The sequence below is a fragment of the Schistocerca nitens genome, chromosome 7 (genome assembly GCF_023898315.1).
Source record: "Schistocerca nitens isolate TAMUIC-IGC-003100 chromosome 7, iqSchNite1.1, whole genome shotgun sequence".
NCBI classification, from domain to species: domain Eukaryota; kingdom Metazoa; phylum Arthropoda; class Insecta; order Orthoptera; family Acrididae; genus Schistocerca; species Schistocerca nitens.
In genome coordinates, this window is record NC_064620.1 from 513,914,762 (window position 1) to 513,941,795 (window position 27,034).

At 40.1% G+C, this 27,034-nt stretch overlaps 1 protein-coding gene across 1 annotated transcript in view; it reads left to right on the top strand.

The window, feature by feature from the left end:
- The first annotated feature begins 349 nt into the window (after positions 1-349).
- LOC126195714 (uncharacterized) overlaps positions 350-27,034 on the top strand; it is a 586,112-nt gene continuing 559,427 nt past the window's right edge. Inside the window, exon 1 of the mRNA XM_049934342.1 lies at positions 350-463. Within this exon, the coding sequence (XP_049790299.1) occupies positions 350-463 (114 nt within the window). The remainder of the gene's footprint in view (positions 464-27,034) is intronic.

Consider the following 27,034-nt stretch of genomic DNA (forward strand, 5'->3'; position numbering starts at 1 on the left):
AAAACGCAAAAAAGTAAAAATTGAACTTTTCATGATTTTGAGCCTTTCCGGAGCCCCTTAACGTAGAATCTGACGACTCCCCGGAATCTAAGTGTGAAGCACTGTCACGCTTAAAAAATACTTGCCACGCTCTAAAATCCAAATTAAACACGATTACAGAGATGTGTGACGAGGAGATAAACTTAAAGGAGGTAGCAAAGTGTGAAAATGAGGATTTAAAATCTAGATTGGTTACTTTAGAAGCTGATCTAGAAGCAGCGAGACTACAGGTGGACAATTTAAAAAGGGGAGTACTTCTCCCCAAACTCTCGATGAAGACCATCAAATGTTGATGGAAAAAGACGCAGCTATGGATGCCCATAAACATCCAGTTGTGACAGAAAAAACACACCTACATCAGTTAAATTACGAAGTAACTGAGGACATATTAATGGAGGAAGTTGAAGACGAGAGTACTTCGGAGGTAAGTCCGATACTTTGTGTAACAGTCAAGGGTATTGTCGTTAATACAATAGTAGATAGTGGGAGTGGGTTAACGGCGAAATCAGAGCCGTTATTCAACCGCTGAAATGGTGACAATGACTTATTCGAACAGAACAAAGATCCAGAGGCGTCAAGGGTCAAACATAAGTGGAAAGACAAGAACTTGGTTGACATTCGTCAGCATTATTTGCTGAAGAATAATGTGCTGTTCCACAGACGCATTAGATAGGAATTCTTGCAGTGATCATACGGCAATTAGCAACGAAAACAAAAATATAAATGGATCACAGATGATACAGTAAAAGAATGTAGATGTGTTTCAGGTAGCAGCAGATCTCAAGATGCAGACAGGACGTGTTACAGACATGTCAATATTCAAATATAGGCGCAATAATACTAATCATTTAAATAATCAAAGTAGATTAGAAAAAATAAAAAATGGCTCTGAGCACTATGGGACTCAACATCTTAGGTCATAAGTCCCTTAGAACTTAGAACTACTTAAACCTAACTAACCTAATGACATCACACACACCCATGCCCGAGGCAGGATTCGAACCTGCGACCGTAGCAGGCCTGCGGTTCCGGACTGCAGCGCCAGAACCGCTAGACCACCGCGGCCGGCAAAAAATAAAAGCAAACTAATTGCATGATATACTAATTAACTAATCTACATATCATCAATCCATGCTCATTCAAGAAGTAAAGGAACTGTTATAAAATAAAGTAACTTAAAGTGTAAATGATAATTCTTCTCTAAAGTGCTGAAAAAACACTTAAATATTCATTGTATTATTCATGTAAATTTTCAAATGAAAACCTCATTGTAAATTTAGATAAAGAAACTTGTAAGTAGTAGCATTAAGCAAAAGTCATTGTAAACAAATGAAACAACGTCACTACAATCATGTGTGGAAGGAATCCAAGATGACAACAGAAGTGGAAGGCCGATAAGAGGCTATGGTCTGAGTGTGAGAGTTTGCACAATTGCACAATATGGCATCAGCGGCAAACCGGAGACCAGTGTAAGGAATTTACTGACTCAAGCTTTACATTAGTGTGGAGACCGAGCCAGGTGTATTTTGAAGAACATTGTCCTACGCCTCGCCCCAATCGCAAGAGGATGGTAAAACCCAGCAACAGCGAGAGACAAAGGACGCACACCTGAGAGGAAGGTGAAGTGACCCCATTAGTGCGACGCACAATAGAAGCAACTATCAATAGCAAACTGTTGGTAAAAGCTCCATCTCATAACAACATTACTAGTAATCCTTCTGAATAACAGAATGAGATTTTCACTCTGCAGTGGAGTGTGCGCTGATATGAAACTTCCTGGCAGATTAAAACTGTGTGTGCCCGACCGAGACTCGAACTCGGGACCTTTGCCTTTCGCGGGCAAGTGCTCTACCAACTGAGCTACCGGTAGCTCAGTTGGTAGAGCACTTGCCCGCGAAAGGCAAAGGTCCCGAATTCGAGTCTCGGTCGGGCACACACAGTTTTAATCTGCCAGGAAGTTTCATATCAGCGCACACTCCGCTGCAGAGTGAAAATCTCTTTCTGGAAACATCCCCCAGGCTGTGGCTAAGCCATGTCTCCGCAATATCCTTTCTTTCAGGAGTGCTAGTTCTGCAAGGTTCACAGGAGAGCTTCTGTAAAGTTTGGAAGGTATGAGACGAGGTACTGGCTGAAGTAAAGCTGTGAGTACCGGGCGTGAGTCGTGCTTCGGTAGCTCAGTTTGGTAGAGCACTTGCCCGCGAAAGGCAAAGGTCCCGAGTTCGAGTCTCGGTCGGGCACACAGTTTTAATCTGCCAGGAAACTTCTGAATAACGTTCACTTAATAACATATCGTATCCTTGTGCCCGAGCAGTTGCAAGTTCCATGAAAGAAGACATGTAGTCACAGCAAGTAACGAAGAGAAGAAAGAGTCCCCAGAAGAGGGCAGAAGACAGCAACATTTCTTTCTGAATCCTATACCTTAAACTAGTAGGAGATTTGGCAGAATCCACAGAAAGCAATATTCAACAAAACCGTAGCAGTTATTTCATCCTAACTGTCAATCCAATCAAAGGTGGTCAAACCATCAAACAGAGATCGCATAATGAGGACATCAAAATGCAGTAACCTTTGAGGGGCTACTCTCATCTACCTCAGTGGCAACTACACCAATAAAGGACTACTATGTCACCTATGTTGTCACATCATGGCATTGCCTTGGACGAGCAGTTTGTCGTCACAACAACACAACATGGAATTGACCATGTAATGGCATTCGTGATCAAACACCCAGAATTGTAAATGTCAATAATCTTCATCAGCATCACGCAGAGTCTATGACTGACTATCAGCATCAACCACCAAGCTTAACGTGTAAGGTGCGTGAAGAAAGTAAGTGATGCATGTGACAAATTCATTGTAATATTTTAAAGAGTGCAAAAGATAATCACTTTGACAAGGAGTTGAGATGACTGTAAATATTCAGTCACACCTGTACCACTGAGAATTAGTACTTTATGTGTTTCATTTGTGTTCTATAATTCGATTTGTAAATTGTTTAAGTGTATTCATAAATTTACCATGTTTTATATTTTGTATTTCATGTAAAATTTGTAAATGTCCATTCAATATAAAGATATGTTAATAAGAATTTGTGTATTGTAGATTTTGGGAAGGAAAACATACGTACAAAGAAGGTAGCTGCTAAGAAACCATGGGTAACAGAAGAAATACTTCAGTTGATTGATGAAAGGAGGAAGTACAAACATGTTCCGGGAAAATCAGGAATACAGAAATACAAGTCGCTGAGGAATGAAATAAATAGGAAGTGCAGGGAAGCTAAGACGAAATGGCTGCAGGAAAAATGTGAAGACATTGAAAAAGATATGATTGTCGGAAGGACAGATTCAGCATACAGGAAAGTCAAAACAACCTTTGGTGACATTAAAAGCAACGGTGGTAACTTTAAGAGTGCAACGGGAATTCCACTGTTAAATGCAGAGGAGAGAGCAGATAGGTGGAAAGAATACATTGAAAGCCTCTATGAGGGTGAAGATTTGTCTGATCTAATAGAAGAAGAAACAGCAGTCGATTTAGAAGAGATAGGGGATCCAGTATTAGAATCGGAATTTAAAAGAGCTTTGGAGGACTTACGGTCAAATAAGGCAGAAGGGATAGATAACATTCCATCACAATTTCTAAAATCATTGGGGGAAGTGGCAACAAAACGACTATTCACGTTGGTGTGTAGAATATATGAGTCTGGCGACATACCATCTGACTTTCGGAAAAGCATCATCCACACAATTCTGAAGACGGCAAGAGCTGACAAGTGCGAGAATTATCGCACAATCAGCTTAATAGCTCATGCATCGAAGCTGCTTACAAGAATAATATACAGAAGAATGGAAAAGAAAATTGAGAATGCGCTAGGTGACGATCAGTTTGGCTTTAGGAAAAGTAAAGGGACGAAAGAGGCAATTCTGACGTTATGGCTAATAATGGAAGCAAGGCTAAAGAAAAATCAAGACACTTTCATAGGATTTGTCGACCTGGAAAAAGCGTTCGACCATATAAAATGGTGCAAGCTGTTCGAGATTCTGAAAAAAGTAGGGGTAAGCTATAGGGAGAGACGGGTCATATACAATATGTACAACAACCAAAAGGGAATAATAAGAGTGGATGATCAAGAACGAAGTGCTCGTATTAAGAAGGGTGTAAGACAAGGCTGTAGCCTTTCGCCCCTACTCTTCAATCTGTACATCGAGGAAGCAATCATGGAAATAAAAGAAAGGTTCAGGAGTGGAATTAAAATACAAGGTGAAAGGATATCAATGATACGATTCGCTGATGACATTGCTATCCTGAGTGAAAGTGGAGAAGAATTAAATGATATGCTGAACGGAATGAACAGTCTAATGAGTACACAGTATGGTCTGAGAGTAAATCGGAGAAAGACGAAGGTAATGAGAAGTAGTAGAAATGAGAACAGCGAGAAACTTAACATCAGGATTGATGGTCACGAAGTCAATGAAGTTAAGGAATTCTGCTACCTAGGCAGTAAAATAACCAATGACGGATGGAGTAAGGAGGACATCAAAAGCAGACTCGCTATGGCAAAAAAGGCATTTCTGGCCAAGAGAAGTCTACTAATATCAAATACCGGCCTTAATTTGAGGAAGAAATTTCTGAGGATGTACGTCTGGAGTACAGCATTGTATGGTAGTGAAACATGGACTGTGGGAAAACCGGAACAGAAGAGAGTCGAAGCACTTGAGATGTGGTGCTATAGACGAATGTTGAAAATTAGGTGGACTGATAAGGTAAGGAATGAGGAAGTTCTACGCAGAATCGGAGAGGAAAGGAATATGTGGAAAACAATGATAAGGAGATGGGACAGGATGATAGGACATCTTCTAAGACATGAGGGAATGACCTTCCATGGTACTAGAGGGAGCTGTAGAGGGCAAAAACTGTAGAGGAAGACAGAGATTGGAATACGTCAAGCAAATAATTGAGGATGTAGGTTACAAGTGCTACTCTGAGATGAAGAGGTTAGCACAGGAAAGGAATTCATGGCGGGCCGCATCAAACCAGTCAGTAGACTGATGACAAAAAAAAAAAAAAAAAGATTTTTTGAAACGTGTTTGTAATGATAAATAAAGTCAAGTTCGTGTTAATGTGTATAAAAATATGCTAAAATATTAACTATTTTACATATATAATGTCACTTAAGTAAATACATGTCTGTTTATGAGGATAAATTGTAATATTGATGTAGCATTTACGTGTTGCGAATAGCCAAGAGAAGGAAATGATTCCTTAACTTCACTCATCTTTCACAGTCATCAGTATCATGAATGTTTGAGAACTGTGGAGTGCCTGAAGTTATTGTAAAGAGAGAATCTAAAGGGTGGATGAACCATTTAAATACGTAGAATTTAACCACAAGTGCTAGAGAGAAAAATGTTGTAAGATTAGTCAAATAACTGCTATAAAGGCCTGTAAAGCCACATAATAATCATCTAAATATAAAAAAATATAAAAAATCAAAAAATAATGTTAAAATGACATCATCTAGCATAAGATAGACAAGTAGCTGGACAATGATTAAAATTAATTGAATTTATTATTTTCCACTGCAATGAACAAGGCCTCAACCATTCATCACAGCAGCACAAAATTAATTTGGAAAGGACGGCATGGATTTTATGGACCTTACATGAGCTTGATCCATAATGACAGCACGATACAGTACGAGATCATCAGAAAAAATAATTATATTATGTCAACAACAGGCAATTGCAGTAATCTCACGTACCGAAAACTAACAAAACAATATCTACCATTATATGGACAGGGGCAATAAACAAGTTAAAGTGAAATGCATTTTGGAGACGAACCGAGCAGGTGGTTAATGGCATCAGAAAATCCCAGTTAACAAGAGAACGAGTTTCAGCGCAGAAAAGTATAATGCCAGAACAATACATTATTCCCTTTAACGTAAATACAGCCAGGACGGATGGAAAGTGGGCTGCACAGCATTAACAGGGCTAGGCTGCAACCCAACAAGAAAAATAAAATTCACCTTTAGCATGACGGTGATTGGCTGAAGTGTACTGGGCGATGCAGACGTGACACGGTGGGGAGATCCCCATTATATAAAAGTATTTTGAGAACAAATATGGCTAGATATCTCTCCCATCCCGCAGCGGACCGCTCAAGTGTGTGGAAAATAACGAGATCGTTTAGAGCTTTGCTTGCTGTGAAGTGTGGACAGATAGCAAACAGGTAGTTAATTATTCCTGCGGCAGGTTTGGCAGGCAAAGAAATTGTGCACATCGCTCCAACCCCTAGCGAATGTGCAATAGCCATTATTTCGTCTAGGGAAAGATTAACGCTATACGGAAGGCAGGCCAGTCAAGGCCAGAACAGGGAATTAGCATTTCAGATCCAGCATGGAGACAACGCTATTGCGGATGCCTCTTGGTAAGGTACCATTGTGCATTAGGCCACAGTAAATGTTGAATCGAGATTTTGCTCACTCCAGCTTGCATACACTTCGACCACTGAACATCAAAAGCTTGGATATTAACCTAGCCTCACATTGAGCACATGAGAGTTTTTCATTGGTTCAAAAAGTAAATTTATTCTCCACCAACTCAGTGCATTGACCATCTACGACACTGTAGATGTAAATGAGCTGATGATTTTTATCACTCTTTCCTGTAATAAATTTTTTGCGTATGTAGAGATAACGATTTACAATCGTCAGTTCAATATGTCCAAGAGTTAAATATTTTCTTATTGAGTGTCAAAAGTAATTGAACATGATTGTTGTGTATCACTTGACCACTGAAAGCACAGTTGATGAATTATATGTAGAATAAAAAGGGGAATAGCTGTTTTGTCTTTCTAGAATAGATCCAAAACTTTCACTTTTATTAATTCATGCATTCCGGTTAAGTGACAGCCGCATTTCTAATGATTTTGTTACGATCCACACCTAATACTAGCTCCCATACATCGCCAGTTTCATATTTATTTAGACTATCTGTTTAACACCCTGGGCTTGAGAAGACAGTTCAGATGTTTTGTCCATTTGCGCGCTAAATGGTAAGCTAAGTTTGCACTCATTCATACACTATCTGTGCAGACACAAAAGTCTGGATACTGACAACTTTAAGTTGTGTTTGATTCTACCCCGTCATGATGATACAACGTACTAATCTATGCCAACGACTGTTATCTTCTATCCTTAGACTCTGTTGTACTATCTTTAACCACTTTTTCGGACAGCAGGCGTACTCTGTTGTTGGTAAGTCTTCAACGTAGACACTCCACAAAAGTAAACTTGCCTGTAGATTGTATGGGTTCGATGTTCATCTTGAGTCGTTACTTCAGGCTTGACTGTCTGTGCTTTCGTTTCAGAATTCACGGAATCCAGATACTGATAGTTCCAGTTATACATGCTTCGATGTATCTGATTCTAGGTGAGTAAATGCTTGCTCTGTGGCAGTTGTTGGTATGGCCTACTGTGTAGAGTGATTATTTTAATAACTCTGTACCTGTTTCACCACTGGTGTATTGCAATTAAGTTGGGGTATCTTATTTATCTTATGATCGTACATTTCATGGCGCAGGGGACGATTTCATTTTTAAGTGTTACGTGACAACGGTGTTATTGTAGAGGGGTTACTGTATTTTTACAGATGTAGCTTACCCACTGGTTTTATTGTGAATAGTGTCAAGAATAGCACATATCTTATGACTGTACACTTCTCCTCACTAAGATGTTTTATTTGGAAATGTTCACATGATAATATCGATTGTGTAGTTTCTGTCAAAAGGATTTGTGTGATGGCTGAGGAATTAAAGTTAGGTCATCTTTGTCCTCTTTCACTTTTATCGTGTAAGTCGTAGGTTTTGCCCATTGTTTAATGATCGTTTACTTTTGATCATTTGATTTCAATAATAATTCGGCAACAATAGCGTTTCTTTTATTGTGTACTTGGACCACTATAGTATGGTGTGGTTTAGAAATACAGGACACTCTATTTTGAAGAGTACCTGACCTGAGATTCTAGTAGGTTGGGTGTTCATACCAGTAGTCTAAGGGTACTTTGTTTCACACAGGTGCTTGTTATGTAATAGCTGTCCTTGGCTGACTTAACGTTCGACAGGGCGCTGCAGTTTTTACTGTTTCGTTATTTTGTTGTGTTTCTTTGATCATAGGTGTTATATTGGCATACCTGTATTTGTGTACTTTCTTTTTGACTCGGGTTCTGATTCTTTGACCAATGTGTTACCGATATTTTACGCTTTTTTCCGTCTCTAGTTTTCCTGTCTTCGTTTCATAGCAAGTATATGTTATGTTATTCTAATGCACTGGTCTGTCTAACTGTGAAGTAGGGTAGATGGCTTTTATGAGTACTGGAATCTCTTACAGACCTTTGATGTCTCTGCAGCTCTCCGAATCTCGCTTTATAACGCTCTATACTACTAGTATGTAGCACGTTTTCATTATTGGCCATGTTTTGATCTTTTGTAAGCTTATACGCTGTAACCTCCCCACAAAAATTTAATGTTAATATTTTAAATGCAAATGGACCTAGAGCCAAGTGTAAGCTCCCCAGATAAATTTGATGACAAAGACAATTAAATGAAAACTAGCAATCTGACCCAAGTATAAGGTCCCATAAAATAATGAAAGATAATCCCATGACAATGAAAGTACAGTGATAATCAAAACTCAATTAAACCGAAATGTCGGTCTTTGGCCCTGTGCAAAAATCAGAATTAATTTCTTACCTTAGTATAACTGCATGTCAAATTTCTGCTCTTTTGGTTGGCCACGGCTTGGAGGAAATGCATCGCAATAATAATTTTTTTTGAATTTAACTGAAAATTTTCTTTAAGGAAATGCAAGGGAATCAAATGATTTTTTTTTGTTAAAAATTGCTTTGAAATCAAAATTATTATTGGGGCGATTCTTGAAAGTTAATTACAATAAATATACATTAGATTATCTGATGAGCGCAATGCTGCTTGAATACGTTCTTTAATAAAAATATACCTCGTCCTGAATCATGACCAGAGTGCGATGTCGACGCCCGCCGACTCCTCACACACAACTAAACTCTCTCGCATCTAGACCGCGACTGCGTCATCTCCGACGCGCTACTCGCAACCACTAGCTCGCAACTGCACTGGGCTACCACTACTGACAGACTGACTGCTCGCTACTGCGAGTCGAGCGCAACTGCACTAACTACATGCTCTCTGGTCAGAGATTCTGTGGCTCGCCATCGCTGCCCATGAAACGTACGCGTTTCAACGCATCTAAGTTGCGATTTTCCTTACGACAGTGATGTCTCTTTGAGATTTAGGACGGCGAGGTTGTTGCTGTTACCTTATAATTTGATTTGTACTAAACAGTTCGTTTGCATACCATGTAGCATTTTTAGTCAATCACATTTTTAGACCCAAATTGACATATTCCACAGGTCACATATGGGGTATTCGGTGTTTGTTGATTGCATCTCTTGAGTTGCTTATTGGTTGCTTTAGTATAGCTGTGGCTTTATGACCTTTACTTCACCATAAACCGTATGGAGAATTTAATGATGTTCTTAACACGTAAGTGAATTTAATGATTTTTAAGGACCTGATGATAGCTGTGAGTTTTGAGTACGTTATGTGCTACTGTTGTGAGTCACAAGTTTCACGGTGTGTCTCGAGACCCCTGGCATATGTAGGCTTGTGCTGCTACATTGGTTGTTTTATCGATTTGGTTTTCCTCATCACTTAGAAGGCTTTGATTTAGTGTTGTACAATTCCATGACTAGTTTAGAGTGTGAGCTCATTTCATTACTCCTTTCTCGCTCACAAATGTGCTCCATTTTGCGCCAGCGTGTCCGTTAATTAGCGAGCTTGTACTTTGATGTCTTGTTGGTCTTAGCTCGTTATCTTTTGCGATGCACCATGCTATTGTCAGTTCCTATTTAGATGAGTTTCGTCATTTTATAAATGGGCGGTAGCACGATACCTTATACTCCCAGTGGAATAATAATCACACAGTCAATTGATATTCTTAGAGAACTCCCCTTGGTTAACACTGTATCTGGGATCCTTTATATTCCAACCTAGTATTTGTCGCCGTTTAATTACTGTTTAAGGGACACGAAGCCATATCTCTTTATTTTTTTATTTGGTATATAACATTATGTCCTCCAGGTATTTTATAAGTATTCCTCGCAAATTCTTTGCTTACCGGTATTCTTTTAGTAATTTGTCAGCCGTTGGGTTTTGCCTCTGGTTGCGTTTTCTGATGCTGCGGTTACTGCTTCTGATATATCACTAATGGTGATAATATTTGGGCGATATATATGCACACTATTATGTACTCCATAGGTTATATCGCGACGTATTAATTTAAATGAGGATAGGTTTTTCTAAGAACTAGGGTGTTTCTCACCTATAATAATTATGAAGGGCTTTTTTACATAAAAATAAAAATATATGTCTAAAAAATAAAAAGAAAGAAATGAAAAGGATAGAAAAAGGAAAAAAACACTAGACAAGCTTTATTCGTTGTGCTTCCGATTTTACATAACATCTATTTTTTTTTTTTTGTAATGTTTCGTATGTTCCGTTATAAATCTGTGATGTCAAAAAAAGCTAGCTTCGATGCAAACCAGTATATTTACATAGTCTGCTTCGTTGTGCTTTATGTGCACAGGTACTCTTTTTAACGCTGCATATTACATTTTGCAATTCCGAAGGACTTTTGTTACTAAACTTCATTTTTTATAACCTCTGCTGTGGTATACCTTGATATGTACCACACGTATACTCAATTTTAACACGCAGGGGCCTGAAGATGGCATTAATGAGATGCCAAAACTGGTTGTCTAAAGAAAATAACTTCTAAAAATAAACGTGAAACCTGGTAGTGAAGGGAATGCAGGATTCGGTTACGATTGTGGACGGGGCCGTAATCAGTTACTATTGGTTGCCTTTTACAGTCACACACAATTTATTTTAAACCAGTAATTCCAGACTCAACAATAAAGAAAAAATACCACGCGTTATCAATGAAGGAATAAACAACTGTGTAAATAATAGTGTTTTCCGTGACTGACAATTCATAAAATCACCATCAAATACAGATACAGCAGATAATGTTTTAAAAGCAAGCCACTGTGATCTGGGTAGAAGGCCTTACACCCCAGGAATTGCAATAAATTAAGAGTTGTTTAGAACTCGCTGCAACTTACAAATTACAGGTATTGAAATATTAAAGGCAAGTAGCCACAAACGCAGCAGAAGGCTTCAAACGCCAAGAATGGCAGTAAATAAGGTTTTAAGGCTTGCTGCTAAAATACAAATACCAATTTAGAATTTTAAGGCAAATGACCACAATCACGGATGAAGGCCTTACACTCCAGAAACGGCAATAATATAAAAAAAATTTAGAAACTTGCTGTTAAAACAGCAAATACAATAGCAAAGGTTAATTAAAAAAAAAAAAAACAAGCAACTGATCACCAAACGGGTGAAAGGTACACTTTGTAACACAACCCTTAACATAGACCGAACCCTACACTGCCAGATTTATTCCAGAAGGCGACCAGAACTATCAACGAGACATATATGTGGGCATTACAAGGTATTGTAATAAATAATACAATAATAAAACACAAGGACCAGCACATAAGTCCCTTAAAGGGTACTGAGGCAGATTATACCCGCAGAAGGCGTGAGCTGAAGGAGCGTTACACTGAACTACTGGACATCAGACCTCCTTTTAGAACACACACGTCTTACAAGAAATAAGGGGCCACAGACGGTGGCCAGGGATTGACCTCTGAGAAGGTCGGGCAAGAAACACTTTCGCGAGAGATGAGATAGGCAGCCAAGAGTTGAATTCACTTCACAAGGTGGTAACTCAGACTAGTGGCAGTCTAACGAATGACTAATGATAATCTTGCTGAAGCTAACTGACGTCCGATAAACCAAATGCAACGATGGAACAATAAGCCAAAGCCGGAACCGGCGGTCTGCATTGCGTCCCCAGAATACTGTGTTTAGAGCGCCCAGAACGAGAAAGGAATCGCTACCACCAGAGTAGAAGAATCACCAACGCGCCTACAATCAAGAAAGCTGTCAAAACTACACGCCTTACCGGACAGCAGCGGCAAGGCGAGGAAACGTTATACTGCCGTTACATACACTAACCCCCAGGGCAGGTGGCAGGGACGTTAGCGGCCACCAGGCAAGAAAAATTACCGCTGGTAGAACTTAACAAATTGTAACACGTAGAATGCAACAATTAGTAACAAGAAGTCGAGGAAAGCTAATTACATCCGCCTTCCCAAGCACTCCACTCGCTGCTCTTCGTCTCGGCGTCACTGCGAGCAGCAACACGAACCCAAGTCACTGGAGAATCGCGAGATATCACAGTGGTGGAGGTTTCTCTACTTGGATTGAAATGCACTCATCTTAAAGCTTGCTGGATCAGGTTTACGACGAAGTCGTGCACCCTCTTTACCACAGCCCTTCCATCCGGCAGTCCATGCGTGCCTCCAGCGGTCCCGGAGTGTTCTTGTATTGCGTGGACCTGGCTCTTCCTGAGTCCTCAACCGAACTGGCCCACTCACACGATCCGGAAAAACAACCACGTCGCTCCAAAGATGGCGCAACAGTTAGTACATATCGATAACCGCCGCTGCTGCCACCAGCGGACAGGCAACGGTTGCGAAACCGAGTGGCGCCAGTCAACACGAGAAGATGACAAATAAACGCAACCATGCCAACTAAGCGATACCGTCTGGCCTCCAACAGAGGGCGGAAACCTACAAACAGCACATCTCAAAATGGCTGGCGATTTTTCTTTGGTAAAGATAAGGATTTCATTGTTTTTGCTGTGGTATGTGATACCTGTCCTGTACATGGGATTGTACACCATGTCGTGTAATCATAGGAAGGAACAATAGAGGGAGCTTAGATTAGGGGAGTTTCTCTTTTCTTTTTTCCTATGGAGAATGTAGTCAGTCCAGATGACGTTGTAGCCATTGATTGAGGCAATATTTTTTTTTAAAGTTAGTGTTATTTCTTCTGGTTAGCTCCCTCTATAATTATTTACTGGTTAACTTTTAATTTTTTAATTACATTACTGCTACACTGTCAATGATATTTACTCTGTGCACGTCCTCACACTTGAGGCTTAACATCTTTTTTAGTGTTGTTCTCGAGTATTGTACCTTCTTTGATGGTGATAATTAAAGTCTGATAATGGCCTTGTAAGTCAAAAACCGGTTAATAAAATAAATTAATTGGACTGAAGTGTACCAGCTGGTGTGGCCGAGCGGTTCTAGGCGCTTCAGTCTTTCTGTCTCGGGCATGGATGTGTGTGATGTCCTTAGGTTAGTTAGGTTTAAGTAGTTCTAAGTTCAAGGGGACTGATGACCTCAGATGTTAAGTCCCATAGTGCTCAGAGCCATTTGAACCATTTTTGGACTGAAGTGTGGTCGCAATTTTTGCTCTGTAAATGGGATGGAAGAAATCTGAAAATGGTCTGTAGCAGAAAGTATGTTTATTCCTTGTCATCTCCCTTTCTTGCACTCTTGTGTAGTGTGTGCACAGGGTGGGTGGGAAGGATCACTCTAAGAACCAATCAGCTGGGCAACATCGTCAGTGTCCACCACGTATCTTTGTTGGGCTCTTCAAGAATGTCCTTGTACAGACACGTCCATTCACTGATTCCTATGCGTAAACGAGACAGGCAACCCTTTCGACACGCTTTAGATTACGCTTGTGGCCAGCAAGCCGTAGTACAACGATGTAGCGGCACTCAGCTGCTCCGTTTTGATGTATAATCAAATAATTCTGCAGACAACTCTCGCACGATATGGAGCGTTTTCTTTTTCTTTTTTTCCCTTCCAAGCTCTCACCATTCAAAAAATACTCAGATGTGTGTGAATTCCTAAGAGACCAAACTGCTGAGTTCATCGGTCGATACACTTAAACACTACTTAAACTAACTTATGCTAAGAACAACATACACACCCATGTCCGTGGGAGGACTCTAACTAACCTACGGCGGGAGCGGCCGCTCAATCCGTGCATAGCGCCTCCCACCGCGCGGCCACTCCGCGCGGCCTATCGCCATTGCTTTCAGTGCAAGGTAAAGAGTGCGTGAATAACAACGTGTATCTTAAGCTCTGGCTCATCTCAGTAAGAGGAATGGAAAGTTTGTTTTTTGTTTTGTTTTACAGAACTGCTATGGAGTGGTGTTCCACTGAGGTTAACCAAGTTGTTGCTCTTTGTGGAGCTGAGAGATCATAACAGTATATTCCAAATGTGCTAGGCGTGTCACAAAATGTAGTAGGAAGGTCGCTGCAACGAAACTGATAGATAGGCCTCACTATGGGACGCTAAGTCAGGGCCGTCCCTGTTGCACCATACTGCGAGAGGATAGAGCCATCTGATGCCAGGCTGTCCAAGACCGCCACTGTTTCTACTTGGCAAGTGGCGTCGTTGCTGACAGTTCAGCGATGGTTCCAAGATCTGCCATTTATCTGCACAAGTCAGTGACAGTGTCCAAATTGACAAGTGCACATCTCATGGGCATCTTCCAGCTTGACTGACAGCACTGGCAGTGGTGTTGGAGCATTGGCATCAAGTTCTCTTTGCAGATGAGTCAAGCTTCTCCAGGCGGGGCTATGACGACAGTATCCATGAGTCTGGTGTTGCAATGTGCAGGTGAGGAATTATGTGGGCGTCACCTGCCTGCAGATCAACTCCGGGGCGGATCTTCCTCGATTTGGGGAGGTATCAGGCTAAACAGGAAAGAGCTCCAGCTAGTCATGCCACCATTGAACACCCATCGACACCAGGATGACGTACTGGAGGCACACGTATTTCAGGAGGCTACACCAACTGGACCACGCTTCACACTGATGCAGGACAACGCTCGACCTGACATCGCCCAGGTCATCTGAGATGATTTCGATGCAGCGGGCAGCCCAGTGACGGAACAGCCTGCCAACAACCCTGGCCGAAACCGAACTGAACATGTATGGGATTTCAAGCGTCGAGGGTGTGCCCCTAAAGGCGAAAGTATCAGCAATGATCAACTGCATGAGGAGGCAGAAGGCAGTGGAAACCACTGCGTTAATGATACATAACGTGTATTCACAGGAAATGTGGCCTACAATTGAAAAAGTGGCATGATGATCTCCCCATTCGCAAAAGATGCCGGACTTATTCCTCATTCGGATCTTTGGGAGGGGACTGTCAAGCAGGAGGTGATCATGAGAAAAACTTGAATAATCAATAAAAGTTTAGCGTTCTATGAATCGGGGCGGTGAATGTCAGATGTTTGAACTTGGAGGGGAAGCTAGAAAAATTAAAAAGGGAAATGAAAAGGGTCAATCTAGATATAGTGGGGGTCAGTGAAGTGAAATGTAAAGAAGAAAAGGGTTTCTGATCACGCGACTGCGTTCTATGAATCGGGGCGGTGAATGTCAGATGTTTGAACTTGGAGGGGAAGCTAGAAAAATTAAAAAGGGAAATGAAAAGGGTCAATCTAGATATAGTGGGGGTCAGTGAAGTGAAATGTAAAGAAGAAAAGGGTTTCTGATCACGCGACTGCAGGGAAATATCAACAACAGCAGAAAATGGTATGACGGGAGTAGAGCCGTTGTGAATGGGAAGGTAAGACTGAGAGTTAGTGTAAACATTTCACTGATAGGGTTGTTCTCATTAGAATCGACAGTAAACCAGCACCGACAACGACAGTTCAGGTATACATGCCAACGATGCAAGCAGAAGATGAAGACATAGAGGAAGTATATGAAAATACTGAACGAGTCATTCAGTATGTAAAGAGAGATGAAAATCTAATACCCGTGGGGGATTGGAATACGGCTATAGGGTAACGAACAGAAGAAAGGATTACAGGATAATATGGACTTTGTACTTTGTAGTAGGAATGAGTCAGGAGAAAGATTAACTGATTTCTGGAAGAAATTTCAAATAGTAACAGAGAATACTCCGTTCAACAGTTACAAGAGGAGGAACAGGCAGGAAGATGCAGGAAGATTTCGGTCACATTACATCAAGTCAGGCAGAGATTCCGAAATCAGATATTGGATTGTAAGGTGTTCCCAGAGCCAGATATAGATTCAGATCACAATTTGGCAACGATGAAGAGTAGGTTGAATTTAAGAGGCTAGTAAGGAAGAATCCATGGGCAAAGAAGTTGGATACAGAAGTACTAACGAATGAAGACATACGTTTGAAGTTCCTAAGGCTATAGACACTGCGATAATGAATAGGTCAGTAGACAGTTCAGCTGAATAGGAATATCTCTAAAAAGGGCAATTATAGAAGATGCAGAGAAAAGCGTAGGTACAAGGAAGGTAACTGCGAAGAAACTTGGGGTAACACGAGATATGCTTCAGTTGATCGACGACAGAAGGAAGTACAAACACGGTCAAGGAAATTCAGAAATACAGAAATACAAGTCCCTTAGGAATGAAATAAATAGGAAGTGCAGGAAGCTAAGGTGAAATAGCAGCATGAAAAATATGAAGAAATCGAAAAAAAATTACTGTCGGAAGGACTGAGTCAGTCACAGAAAAATCAAAACAAGGGTGGTAACATTAAGAGTTCAAGGGGAACTCCAGGGGTTAAATGCAGAGGAGAGAGTGGATAAGTGGAAAGAGTACGTTGAAGGCGTCTCTGAGGCGGAAGACTTATCTAATGACTTGATAAGAGAAGAAACAGTAGGCGACATGCAAGAGATTTGGGATCCAATATCAGAATCAGAATTTAAAAGAGATTTCGAAGATTTGCGATCGAATAAGGCAGAAGGGGTGGATTCCATGGCAATTTCCTAAATCATTGGGGGAATTGGCAACAAAACGATTATTCACGATAGTGTATAGAATGCATGAAACTAGCGATATACCATCAGACTGTGGGAAAAACATCATCCACACAATTTTGAAGATTGCAAGAGCCGATAAGTACGAGAATTATAGCACTATCAGCTTCCAAGTTGCTCACAAGACTAATAGACAGAAGAATGGAAAATGAAACTGAGGATGTGTTAGATGACGATCAGTTTGGCTTTAGGAAAGGTAAAGGTACCAGAATTATGAAGTAGCGGTTGATAATGGAAGCAAGATTTTTAAAAAAATCAGGGTACGTTCATAGAACATGTCGAACTGGAGTAGGCGTTCGACAGAGTAAATTGGTCCAAGATGTTCGAAATCCTGAGAAAAATAGGGATAAGCTGTAGGTAAAATGAATAAGAATTATAGGATCTGCTGAATGGAATGAATATGAATATGAATACAGAATATAGATTGAGAGTAAAGCCGTATCAAACCACTCAGAAAACTGATGACACAAAACAGGAATAACAGAGAAAAATATTAATAAGACAAAGAACAGTGCTCGGATTAAAAAAGTGTATGACACAAAGATACAGTCATCCGCTCCCGTGATCAGCGAAGAAAAACTGTAGGAAGTATTCAGTTCAATATACAGTCTGATGAGTAGAGGATATGGATTGAAAGTCAATCGAAGAAATAACGAAAGTAAAAAGGAGGAGCGGAAATGAGATTAGCGATAAACTTAGTATTAGATAGGAAAACAGTCTGTGTTGCAAAGTTGTTTATTTCAACAACGCATTTCATCCATCTCGGGCATCGTCAGGGTGTCTATAAAACAATAAAACAACCCACTGAGAACAGGATGGACGGACATGGATCTATCTTACACAACTAAGCGAGTAAATGAACTGAAATATCTGTTAGAATTTACATAATAGTGACTGGATATAAAACTCATCCGTCATAGAGCGCCACAGAATGAGAAGTAGACCTAATAAAAAGAGAGGAAGTACTACAATAATCCATCCCGTACATGAACGAGACGGAAACACTTTTACAAAAGAGAGCGTATGTTACCATAACCACACAAGCAAACTTCGCCGTATCAGCAAAGCATTGGACCATGCTTACAGAACTATAAACGCCGTCTGAGTTGCGCGCGGCAGAAGAGGTCCGTTTAGTGCTCACACGGATGTGGCAAAAGATAACCATCAGAATCAGTTGTTAAGACAAACAGAATAAAATATATTTATGCAAATCACAAGAAACAAATAAAATAACAGAAGCATACAAAATCAGGTAAAACCAAATATTATATTAAGTTGCCTGTATATGAAGAAACCAGTAGAGTGATGTTAGCTTGACCATCGTGATAAAATTTGCGGATCACAAACGATGACCTACCATAAGCAGGTAACACTTCGTACCATTGTACCAACATTCTACAAACTGAGTCATAATAGATCTGATTTTTACTTATGCTTGTCAACATGCAGGTGCTTAACAGTCTCCAACTCCTCGAGCATATTCAGTTTTTTTCCCCTTCTGAACAAAGTGTGGTATTCTCAACTTTTCCAGCGTGGGAAACTCGTCCCTGTTTGACTTAAGATGCTCGGCCAAAGCGAAATGTTTTTAAGCGCACTAAACCTCCTCTTGAACATTGTGCTAGTCCACAATCATTGAATTCCAATTCGCGCACACCAGCACCTGCATACCTACCTCTGCAGCGGAGCTCATTATGAATATAAGTATGAATTTTACTACCGGTAGTGAAAGTAACACGCATTCCTGTGTTTTGAAGAGCTTGGCCAGCTCACAGGAGAGATTCCAAATAAATGGGATCCTCACAAATTTGGATTTCGAAAACGACGAGGTGAGGAAGCCTTTACGCTCAGTTGTTGACGTTTTTTGTTTACACTTTATCAACTATTTCAGGACTGTAAGCTTTGTTTACAGCGATGCGTTTCAAATTCCCTAATTATTTTTCTGTGGAAGATGGGCTGAGCGGTATCTCACTAATGCGGTGTACCACAGATATGAAAAAGCTCAATTTGTACTGGTAAGAATGGCAGGAGGAGGCGTGAATTATAGAGTCGGTTGGTTTCACGACAGCTGTCAAAGCGAATTCCATCAAGCCGAAGCTGCAGGTATAAATAGTTACGCTTCCTGTTACAGTCCATCGCTTCGTAAGTAAATATGTCTGGGTGTATGATCTATGAGAGACAGGACCGATGAAGGTAATAACGATATCATCTACATAAAGGCGGTAGAAGAGGACCTGATGCGAACGACTAGCGTTCTGCGTAAAATAGCTACAGTTTTAACGACTGACAAAAATGTCCGCGAGACATCCTGTTAGGCAGTTGCCCATGGCCAAACCATTGTTCTGCTTACAATACTGATCTTTGAACGAGAAGTAATGGCAAGATGTAAGTAACATCAGTAAGATGGCCTACTATTTCATCGAAGCTCAGCTGACGATGCTCAAAGAAATTTTCTTGTATAATAAGGGCCGTCTCATCCAAAGGAAAAGTTTTGTTACAGATTTTTAATATCCAGAGAGAGCAAACTATGTAAGTTTCATCATTTAAAAGTTGAACCAACTCCTTTCTATTAGAAACTGCAACATTACTTCTAAGAAGTTAAGAATATGTTTTGGAGGCAGTTTCACCTGGGTTCCCAATAAGATTTATTATCGGACATGTCGGAAAGCTATCCGTATGAGTCTCAATTTAAGTACGAAGTGTTAGTGTTCTAGGGTTCATCACTTTCTATTTCGGCACGAGGTCAGGACAAAAAATACTGCAGCAGCCGTCTATATGGGTTTTCAGACCATTCGTGTACATTTCAGTTCACCAGTATCATATTCCATTTCTTGGCCGTTATTCTGCTCAAAAAATCGCAAGGGCTTAGCTTTATAACCTTTCCTACAAACGACGGCTGATGTAAGCCCATGTTAGCACGAACAACTAATGCTTCATCAGATCTCAACCTATTATTAATAAAATTTAGAACCACTTGGTCTTTATTACTCGATTTTTATGGGTAGATTTTTCAGTAAGATCACTACATACCGTTTTGAGTTTTTCCGACTTGGTGCAAGTGGTAGAGCAACTTTTAAATCCGTCATAAAAGCCGTAACCATCCTATCATCTAGCCGCGGTTGAATGTTATACTTGAGCCGTTTACTTAGTAAGTCACATTCCTGAGTACTGAAATCTGTTTCCGTAAAATTTAATACACTACGGGATGGCTTATTGTCGTACTTTATTCATTTTAATTAAGTCCACTTCTCATTCTGTAGGACCCTATGACGGATGGGTTTTATGTCGACTTACTTTTAAGTAAGTTCTAGTATACAATTCCAGCTCATTTAATCGCGTAGTTGTGCAAGATAGGACCACGCCCTTCCGTCTGTTATTTTCTTAATAGGCTGTTTTCATGTTATAGATTGTCTGATCATGCTCCAAACACGTGAAATGCATTACTGAAATAAATAACTTTGCAGTTTGAAATAGTTCAGAAGTGTTGGTGTGACAGCCAGTCTGCTTAGCATCAAAATTGGGAACCACGAAGTAGAAGAAGTGCAGGAATTCTGCTAACCAAGAAGCAAACTAACCCATGGCGGACAAAGCAAGCAAGACATACAACGCAGATTAGTACAGGCATAAAGAGCACTGCTGGTCGGGTAAAGTCTACCAGTAACAAACACCGGCCTTAATCTGAGGAGTAAATTTCTGTGAAAGTGGAGCCCAGCATTTTACGGCAGTGAATCATGGACAGTGCGAAAACCGGTACAGGAGAGAATCGAAGAGTTTGAGATTTAGTGCAGCAGGTGGATGTTGAACTTAGAAGGATTGATAGGATAAGAAATGAGGATGTTTTACGCAGAATTGGTGAAGAAAGGAACATATGGAGAAGACTAACCACAAGAAGAGACAGGATGATAAGACATCCGTTCAGGCATCAGGCAACAACATTCGTGGTGCTAGAGAAAGCTGTAGACAGTAAAAATAATAGGGAAAGAAAGAGACTGGAACATATCCAACAAGTAATTAAGGAAACAGGGTGCTAGTGCTATTCTGAGATGAAGAGATTGATTACAAGAGAACAATTCGTAGCCGTCCGCTTACCAAAACAGTCAAAAGACTGATGACTCAAAAATAGAAAAGAAAACAAAATAGCAGGTAGTATCCTACACGGTTCTTCTTCTGATATCCATACGTAGCTGTTTGTTCCAGGCAGAGGCAGTCTCCATAGGTCTTTCTTATAAATGAAAAAAAATTATGATAAATACTCATTAAACCCTTGACCAGGCGTAAAAAAATAGAAAGGAATATTCCTCTAACAATTATGTGCATTTACTGCACGTTAAGTGTCAGTATACTCAAATAGTTACTATTAAAATCAGTCTTGATCACAAATTTATTTATTCTGGTAACCATTTTCGACCACCCCTGTGGTCATCTTCAGACCAAAATGCTGTATGAGCAGGAGCCTCCTTCTGGTGGAGCAGTGATTTGCCGCCAGAAGGAGGCTCCTGCTTATACAGCATTTTGGTCTGAAGATGACCACAGTGTAATATTTCTGGCTTAGTCAGCCATCATATTAGGCTCCAAGAAGCTGTTCCCAGAGCAGTGGAGATGCAAGAAGTATATAGATGACGAAATGTGGTGTGAGGTACCTGTGACAGATGTTACATTCGGTGCAATTCCCGTGAGAAAGACCGCCTGCATAATGCTACTGCTCTGTGATAGGTTGCTGTGTTCGGAGCAAGGGCGCCAAAACGTTAGAGTATAGTTATTATTATTAGTTAAACTACTACTTATTGGAATGACTTCACTTTTTAATATAAATATCTCTCAACAGCTATCAATCAGTCATTTTAGAATTATTAAAAACAACGTAAATCAAAAACAGAAGACTGACGAAATTGCAGACGAAGCACTTCGGAAGCGTTCGGGTCACGCCTTTTCTGGTATGGCGCGCGAAGTGTTTCGGGCTGTTCGTCACTCTGGATTAGGCAGCCGAGAAGAACAGACATATTGTCTGTCGTAGGATGTGTTTCCAATATTTATTTAAGTTCCTGTTCGTCACTCTGCATTAGGCAGTCGAGAAGAACAGACATGTTGTCTGTCGCAGGATGTGTTTGCCAGTATTCAGTATTAAAAGATTCACTGCGGTAGTCATGAGGCACAGACACGTGCCACAAATAGTGTAAAGATACATTTTCGTAAATATAGTGTTTGATCATGTACTTTGCTGTATCAGAAGGTGTTGTATTAAGATCATGTAGTCTTCTCGTGTGGCTATATTAAAATACGCAAGTGGCATCCCAAAGAAGTGATACATTGTTTCAGAACAGGACCTCGCTAAAAATCAGTTTCTGCCTCAAGATACAGAACCTACTACCTGCGTGCTGTTTTCTACGCTGGGGACATCAGCTTGAAGACAGCAGGATAGTGAACTATAACAGAACCTTCGTATTCCACACAGTGCAGTGGAAACAACTAGGCGCCTCGCGTGTACTGCATGCACAGAACAGATGTGCTCAGTGACACGTCATCTGCAGTAATGCAGAGGAGGTAAAGGAGGATGATCGTTATTAACACCAACAGTCAATTCATTCTTCCTTTCTTGCCGTAACAGGCGTGGTCGAAACCGGTTACCACAATAAATAAATTTGTGATAAAGACTGATTTTAATAGTAACTAATTGTAATAACATTGATCACTGTCTGCTCCCACGATGTATTCAAAAGTAAATCAGTATACTCGTATGTCGAAAAGTCCAACTAAATTGGCGAAAATAAATTGATGGTTTAGAAAGAAGACATGAATATTAAACTCGTAAAATTTAACAGCAATATAGGTTGTTTTTTATGTATTTATTTATTGTTTTTAGGGAACCTGCCCTCCTGTGGGTTTAAGGCAGGTCGCACAATACATTCAATTAATTATTTTCTACAATATAATGGGTCTTTTTTATTCTTAACTGTAATAATGCAGTACATATGAGAGCAATTTATGCAGCATAACATAACAACAAATACACAAAATAATCATTATTAGAAATAATTTGAAATGAAAATAACTAACGAAAAATGTACAGAGGTGAACGCTTTTCATTTCTTTATTGTATCCGCCACATGCGGCTGCTGAAAGAAAGCAATAGGTAAAGCAATGATTTTGTTTGTTATAAAATAACTTTGGCAGCTGCAGAGACTTGCAAAACGGAAACATCCCTTCTACTGTGAGCTGTCATCTGTGTAAGTGACGTACAATATGTGAGAGTATATGCATAAGAGGACAACAAGAAATCCTAAAAGCGCCATCAGCCACTCACAGATCGCGAACATCACGTCTAAAAATATCATTATAGACCAATAATTCACTTGGTAACAGGAATTATTTCACAAAAAACGACGTTCAGGATTGTTACTGGAAGCAGCAAACGTTCTTTTACAACAAACAAAACCATTTCTTTTATAGTCGAAGGCTCTCACCACCCGTATCCGATAGATAAAACAAAAAATAAGAAACATTCACCTCGGTTTTCGCTTCGATAGATCATCACGTTTCAAATTCTTCCTAATTAACAAGGATTATTTTAAGTACTTGTAAAACATTACAAATAATTGCATTAAATTGCTTTCCATGTTTCGAACTACGAGGATTTCGTTAAACGCCTTTTCGTTTGCGATTACCTTGAAAAGTCGCAAATTTTGCTTAGGATTGGTGGTTATAGCTGAAACAACCGGTTTACAGTTACACTGATTCTTGTCGTCTCCAGCTTAACCTGACTGTTAAAAACTGCTTAAAAGTTACATTTTCTGTCATTACCGATTTTCGGTTTTTTATTGCTCTTACGTCCAGCAATGTAAGTACACCTCGAACAAAGATTGAAACATTATAATCAAAGTGAAGGAGCAGGAGATAACGATCGGTATTGGTTTGAGACTGCAGAAGAAATAAATCCCATTTTCTCCAGGAACGGTGGCGAAGGTGAAGGAGGAGAAGGGCGCGGCGACTGCGAGAGGGAAAGGTCACAAGTTAACGACTTCCCTGTATCGTCACTTTTGGCCGGTATCAATTTTTCATCATGAAGCAACCACAAAATTAAATTATCTCAAGTTTACAGCACGTCAATAAAATTATAGGTATTGACACACAGTCAACATGGGTTTAGAAAACATCGTTCCTGTGAAACCCAACTAGCTCTTTATTCACATGAAGTGCTGAGTGTGAAACGTCCCCTTAAAAAAATTAATGAATTACTGTGCTGATAAACCTCTTACATTATTTGATTTTCAAACAGCTGAGCAGAACTGAACGTACTCAGACATTTCTCTCTTTACCTATTCTGATCAACACTAAACTGACACACAATATTTTTAGCGCAACGGAATCTGACATTCAATAAGAGAATGGCCCTGACTAACATTAACCTATACCTTACACAAATCACTTACCTCACAAAAATCTTCGTTACTCGAACTACTGCAATACAGCGAGCGCCACTACTGCCAGCTAAATAAAAGATTCAAACTACGGAAGTCACTAACTACTGATAGGCATAGTTAGCAAATGAAAGATTTTAATAGAGAACAAACAATGTATTTACCTTAATAGTGTTGAAAAATCATAATATACATAGCAGTTCATGACATCCAGTCTTACAAATTTCAAAACTCCGCCATTTCTCTCCCCACATTCACCACTGCTGGCGGCTCACCTCCAACTGCGCAACGCTACGCACTGTTCACATCCAACTGGCCAACACTACAATAGCGAATACTACAACATTGCTAACCAGCCACAGACTGCACACAGCACAGCCAGTGATTTTCATACAGAGCGCTACATGGCGTTACTAATATAAAAACCTAAACAGCCTACTTACAAGTGCTATTGACAAGGGATTTCAGATCGATTCCGTATTCCTGGATTTCCGGAAGGCTTTTGACACTGTACCACACAAGCGGCTCTTAGTGAAATTGCGTGCTTATGGAATATCGTCTCAGTTATGTGACTGGATTTGCGATTTCCTCTCAGAGAGGTCACAGTTCGTAATAATTGACGGAAAGTCATCGAGTAAAATACAAGTGATTTCAGGTGTTCCTCAAGGTAGTGTTTAGGCCCTTTGCTGTTCCTTACCTCTATAAACGATTTGGGAGACAATCTGAGCAGCCGTCTTCGGTTGCTCGTAGATGACGCTGTCGTTTATCGATTAATAAAGTCATCAGAAGATCAAAACAAACTGCAAAACGATTTAGAAAAAATATCTGAATGGTGTGAAAAGTGGTACTTGACCCTGAATAACGAAAAGTGTGAAGTCATCCACATGAGTGCTAAAAGGAACTCGTTAAACTTCGCTTACACGATAAATCAGTCTAATCTAAAACCCGTAAATTCAACTAAATACATAGGTATTACAGTTACGAACAACTTAAATTGGAAAGAACACATAGAAAATGTTGTGGGGAAGGCTAACCAAAGGCTGCGTTTTATTGGCAGGACACTTAGAAAATGTAACAGACCTACTAAGGAGACTGCCTACACTACGCTTGTCCGTCCTCTTTTAGAATACTGCTGCGCGGTGTGGGATCCTTACCAGATAGGACTGAAGGAGTACATCGAAAAAGTTCAAAGAAAGGCAGCACGTTTTGTATTATCGCGAAATATAGGAGGGAGTCTCACAAAAATAATACAGGATTTGGGCTGGAAATCGTTAAAAGAAAGGCGTTTTTCGTTGCGACGGAATCTTCTTACGAAATTCCAATCACCAACTTTCTCCTCCGAATGCGAAAATATTTTGTTGACACCGACCTACATAGGGCGGAACGATTACCACGATAAAATAAGGGAAATCAGAGCTCGTACGGCAAAATATAGGTGTTCATTCTTTCCGCTCGCTATGCGGGATTGTAATAATAGAGAATTGTGAAGGTGGTTCGATGAACCCTCTGCCTGGCACTTCAATGTGATTTGCAGAGTATCCATGTAGATGTAGATGTAGATGTCAATCAAATTTACGATCTCTTCCGAGGAACACGGTGGATGTTTTCTCGTTGAATGATGCCGCAAGTCTGTTGTGGCTCTTTCAATCTTTTGCAGCAACTGGAGTATTGAATGTCACTGCTACCGCACTTCATCAAATACTTCCAAACTAGGGTAGTGTCCTGTATAGATCAGATAGGAATATGTCTTACATGCGTGCCGTGATAGGCCACTCCACACAGCACCAGGTACATTACTGTCTCTACAATGCTATACCGACTCTTAATCCATGTCTATATTAAAAATGAACCAATTCCTCCAGCTGTATTTAAGGTGTCAATTTTATTTTTGCAACTAGTTTCAACGTTGTAACAACGTCATCTTCAGGCCCATACAACTGACGTCAACTGCGTGCGGCTGATACTAAAAGTCAGTGGTGATATACGGACGTGCTCCGTGTGGAAGTTATCAGCTGCACGCAGTTGACGTCAACTAGTGTATGGGCCTGAAGATGACGTTGTTACAACGTTGAAACTAGTCGCCAAAATAAAATCGACACCTTAAATACAGCTGGAGGAATTTCTTCGTTTTTAATATAAGTTTATACCAGGTGAGGTTCCACTGTCCTCCATTTCAACTATGGATGTACGAAGATCTTAATTCATTCGTTTGTTGCTAGTTTCTAACTGCAGGTGTTGTTATTAATATAGTGCTGATTGCTTTTCCCAGTTTCTATGATGATCCAATATTTCAAATCAATGGTAATTTTACGAATAATCAATACTCGTTTCTTTAAAAAAAGTTTTGTATGAAACCAAACATTTTTGTACTTTTGCTACAGTAAATTGTCATGCAGCTTTTCTTACCCGGTTATTAGTAAAAAACTAAAAAGAAAAAAACCTGTCGTAACGTAGACTAAACAAATACCGAAAAATACAGATTAATCAAAGCTAAAATGCTGGTTTCGGTATTAGACCTAATTTTTCTTGCAGCGAATGGAAAGCGTCACTGCCTTGATGCGTGTGGCTAATGGAAATCAAAGGATACTTAGCGGGACCAAGGAAAGTCAGGAACACAATGCGTGAGCACTTGCGCCGCCCCACTCGGTGTGCCTGCTTGTGGATGGGTACCGTAAACAGAAGTGCAGGGAGG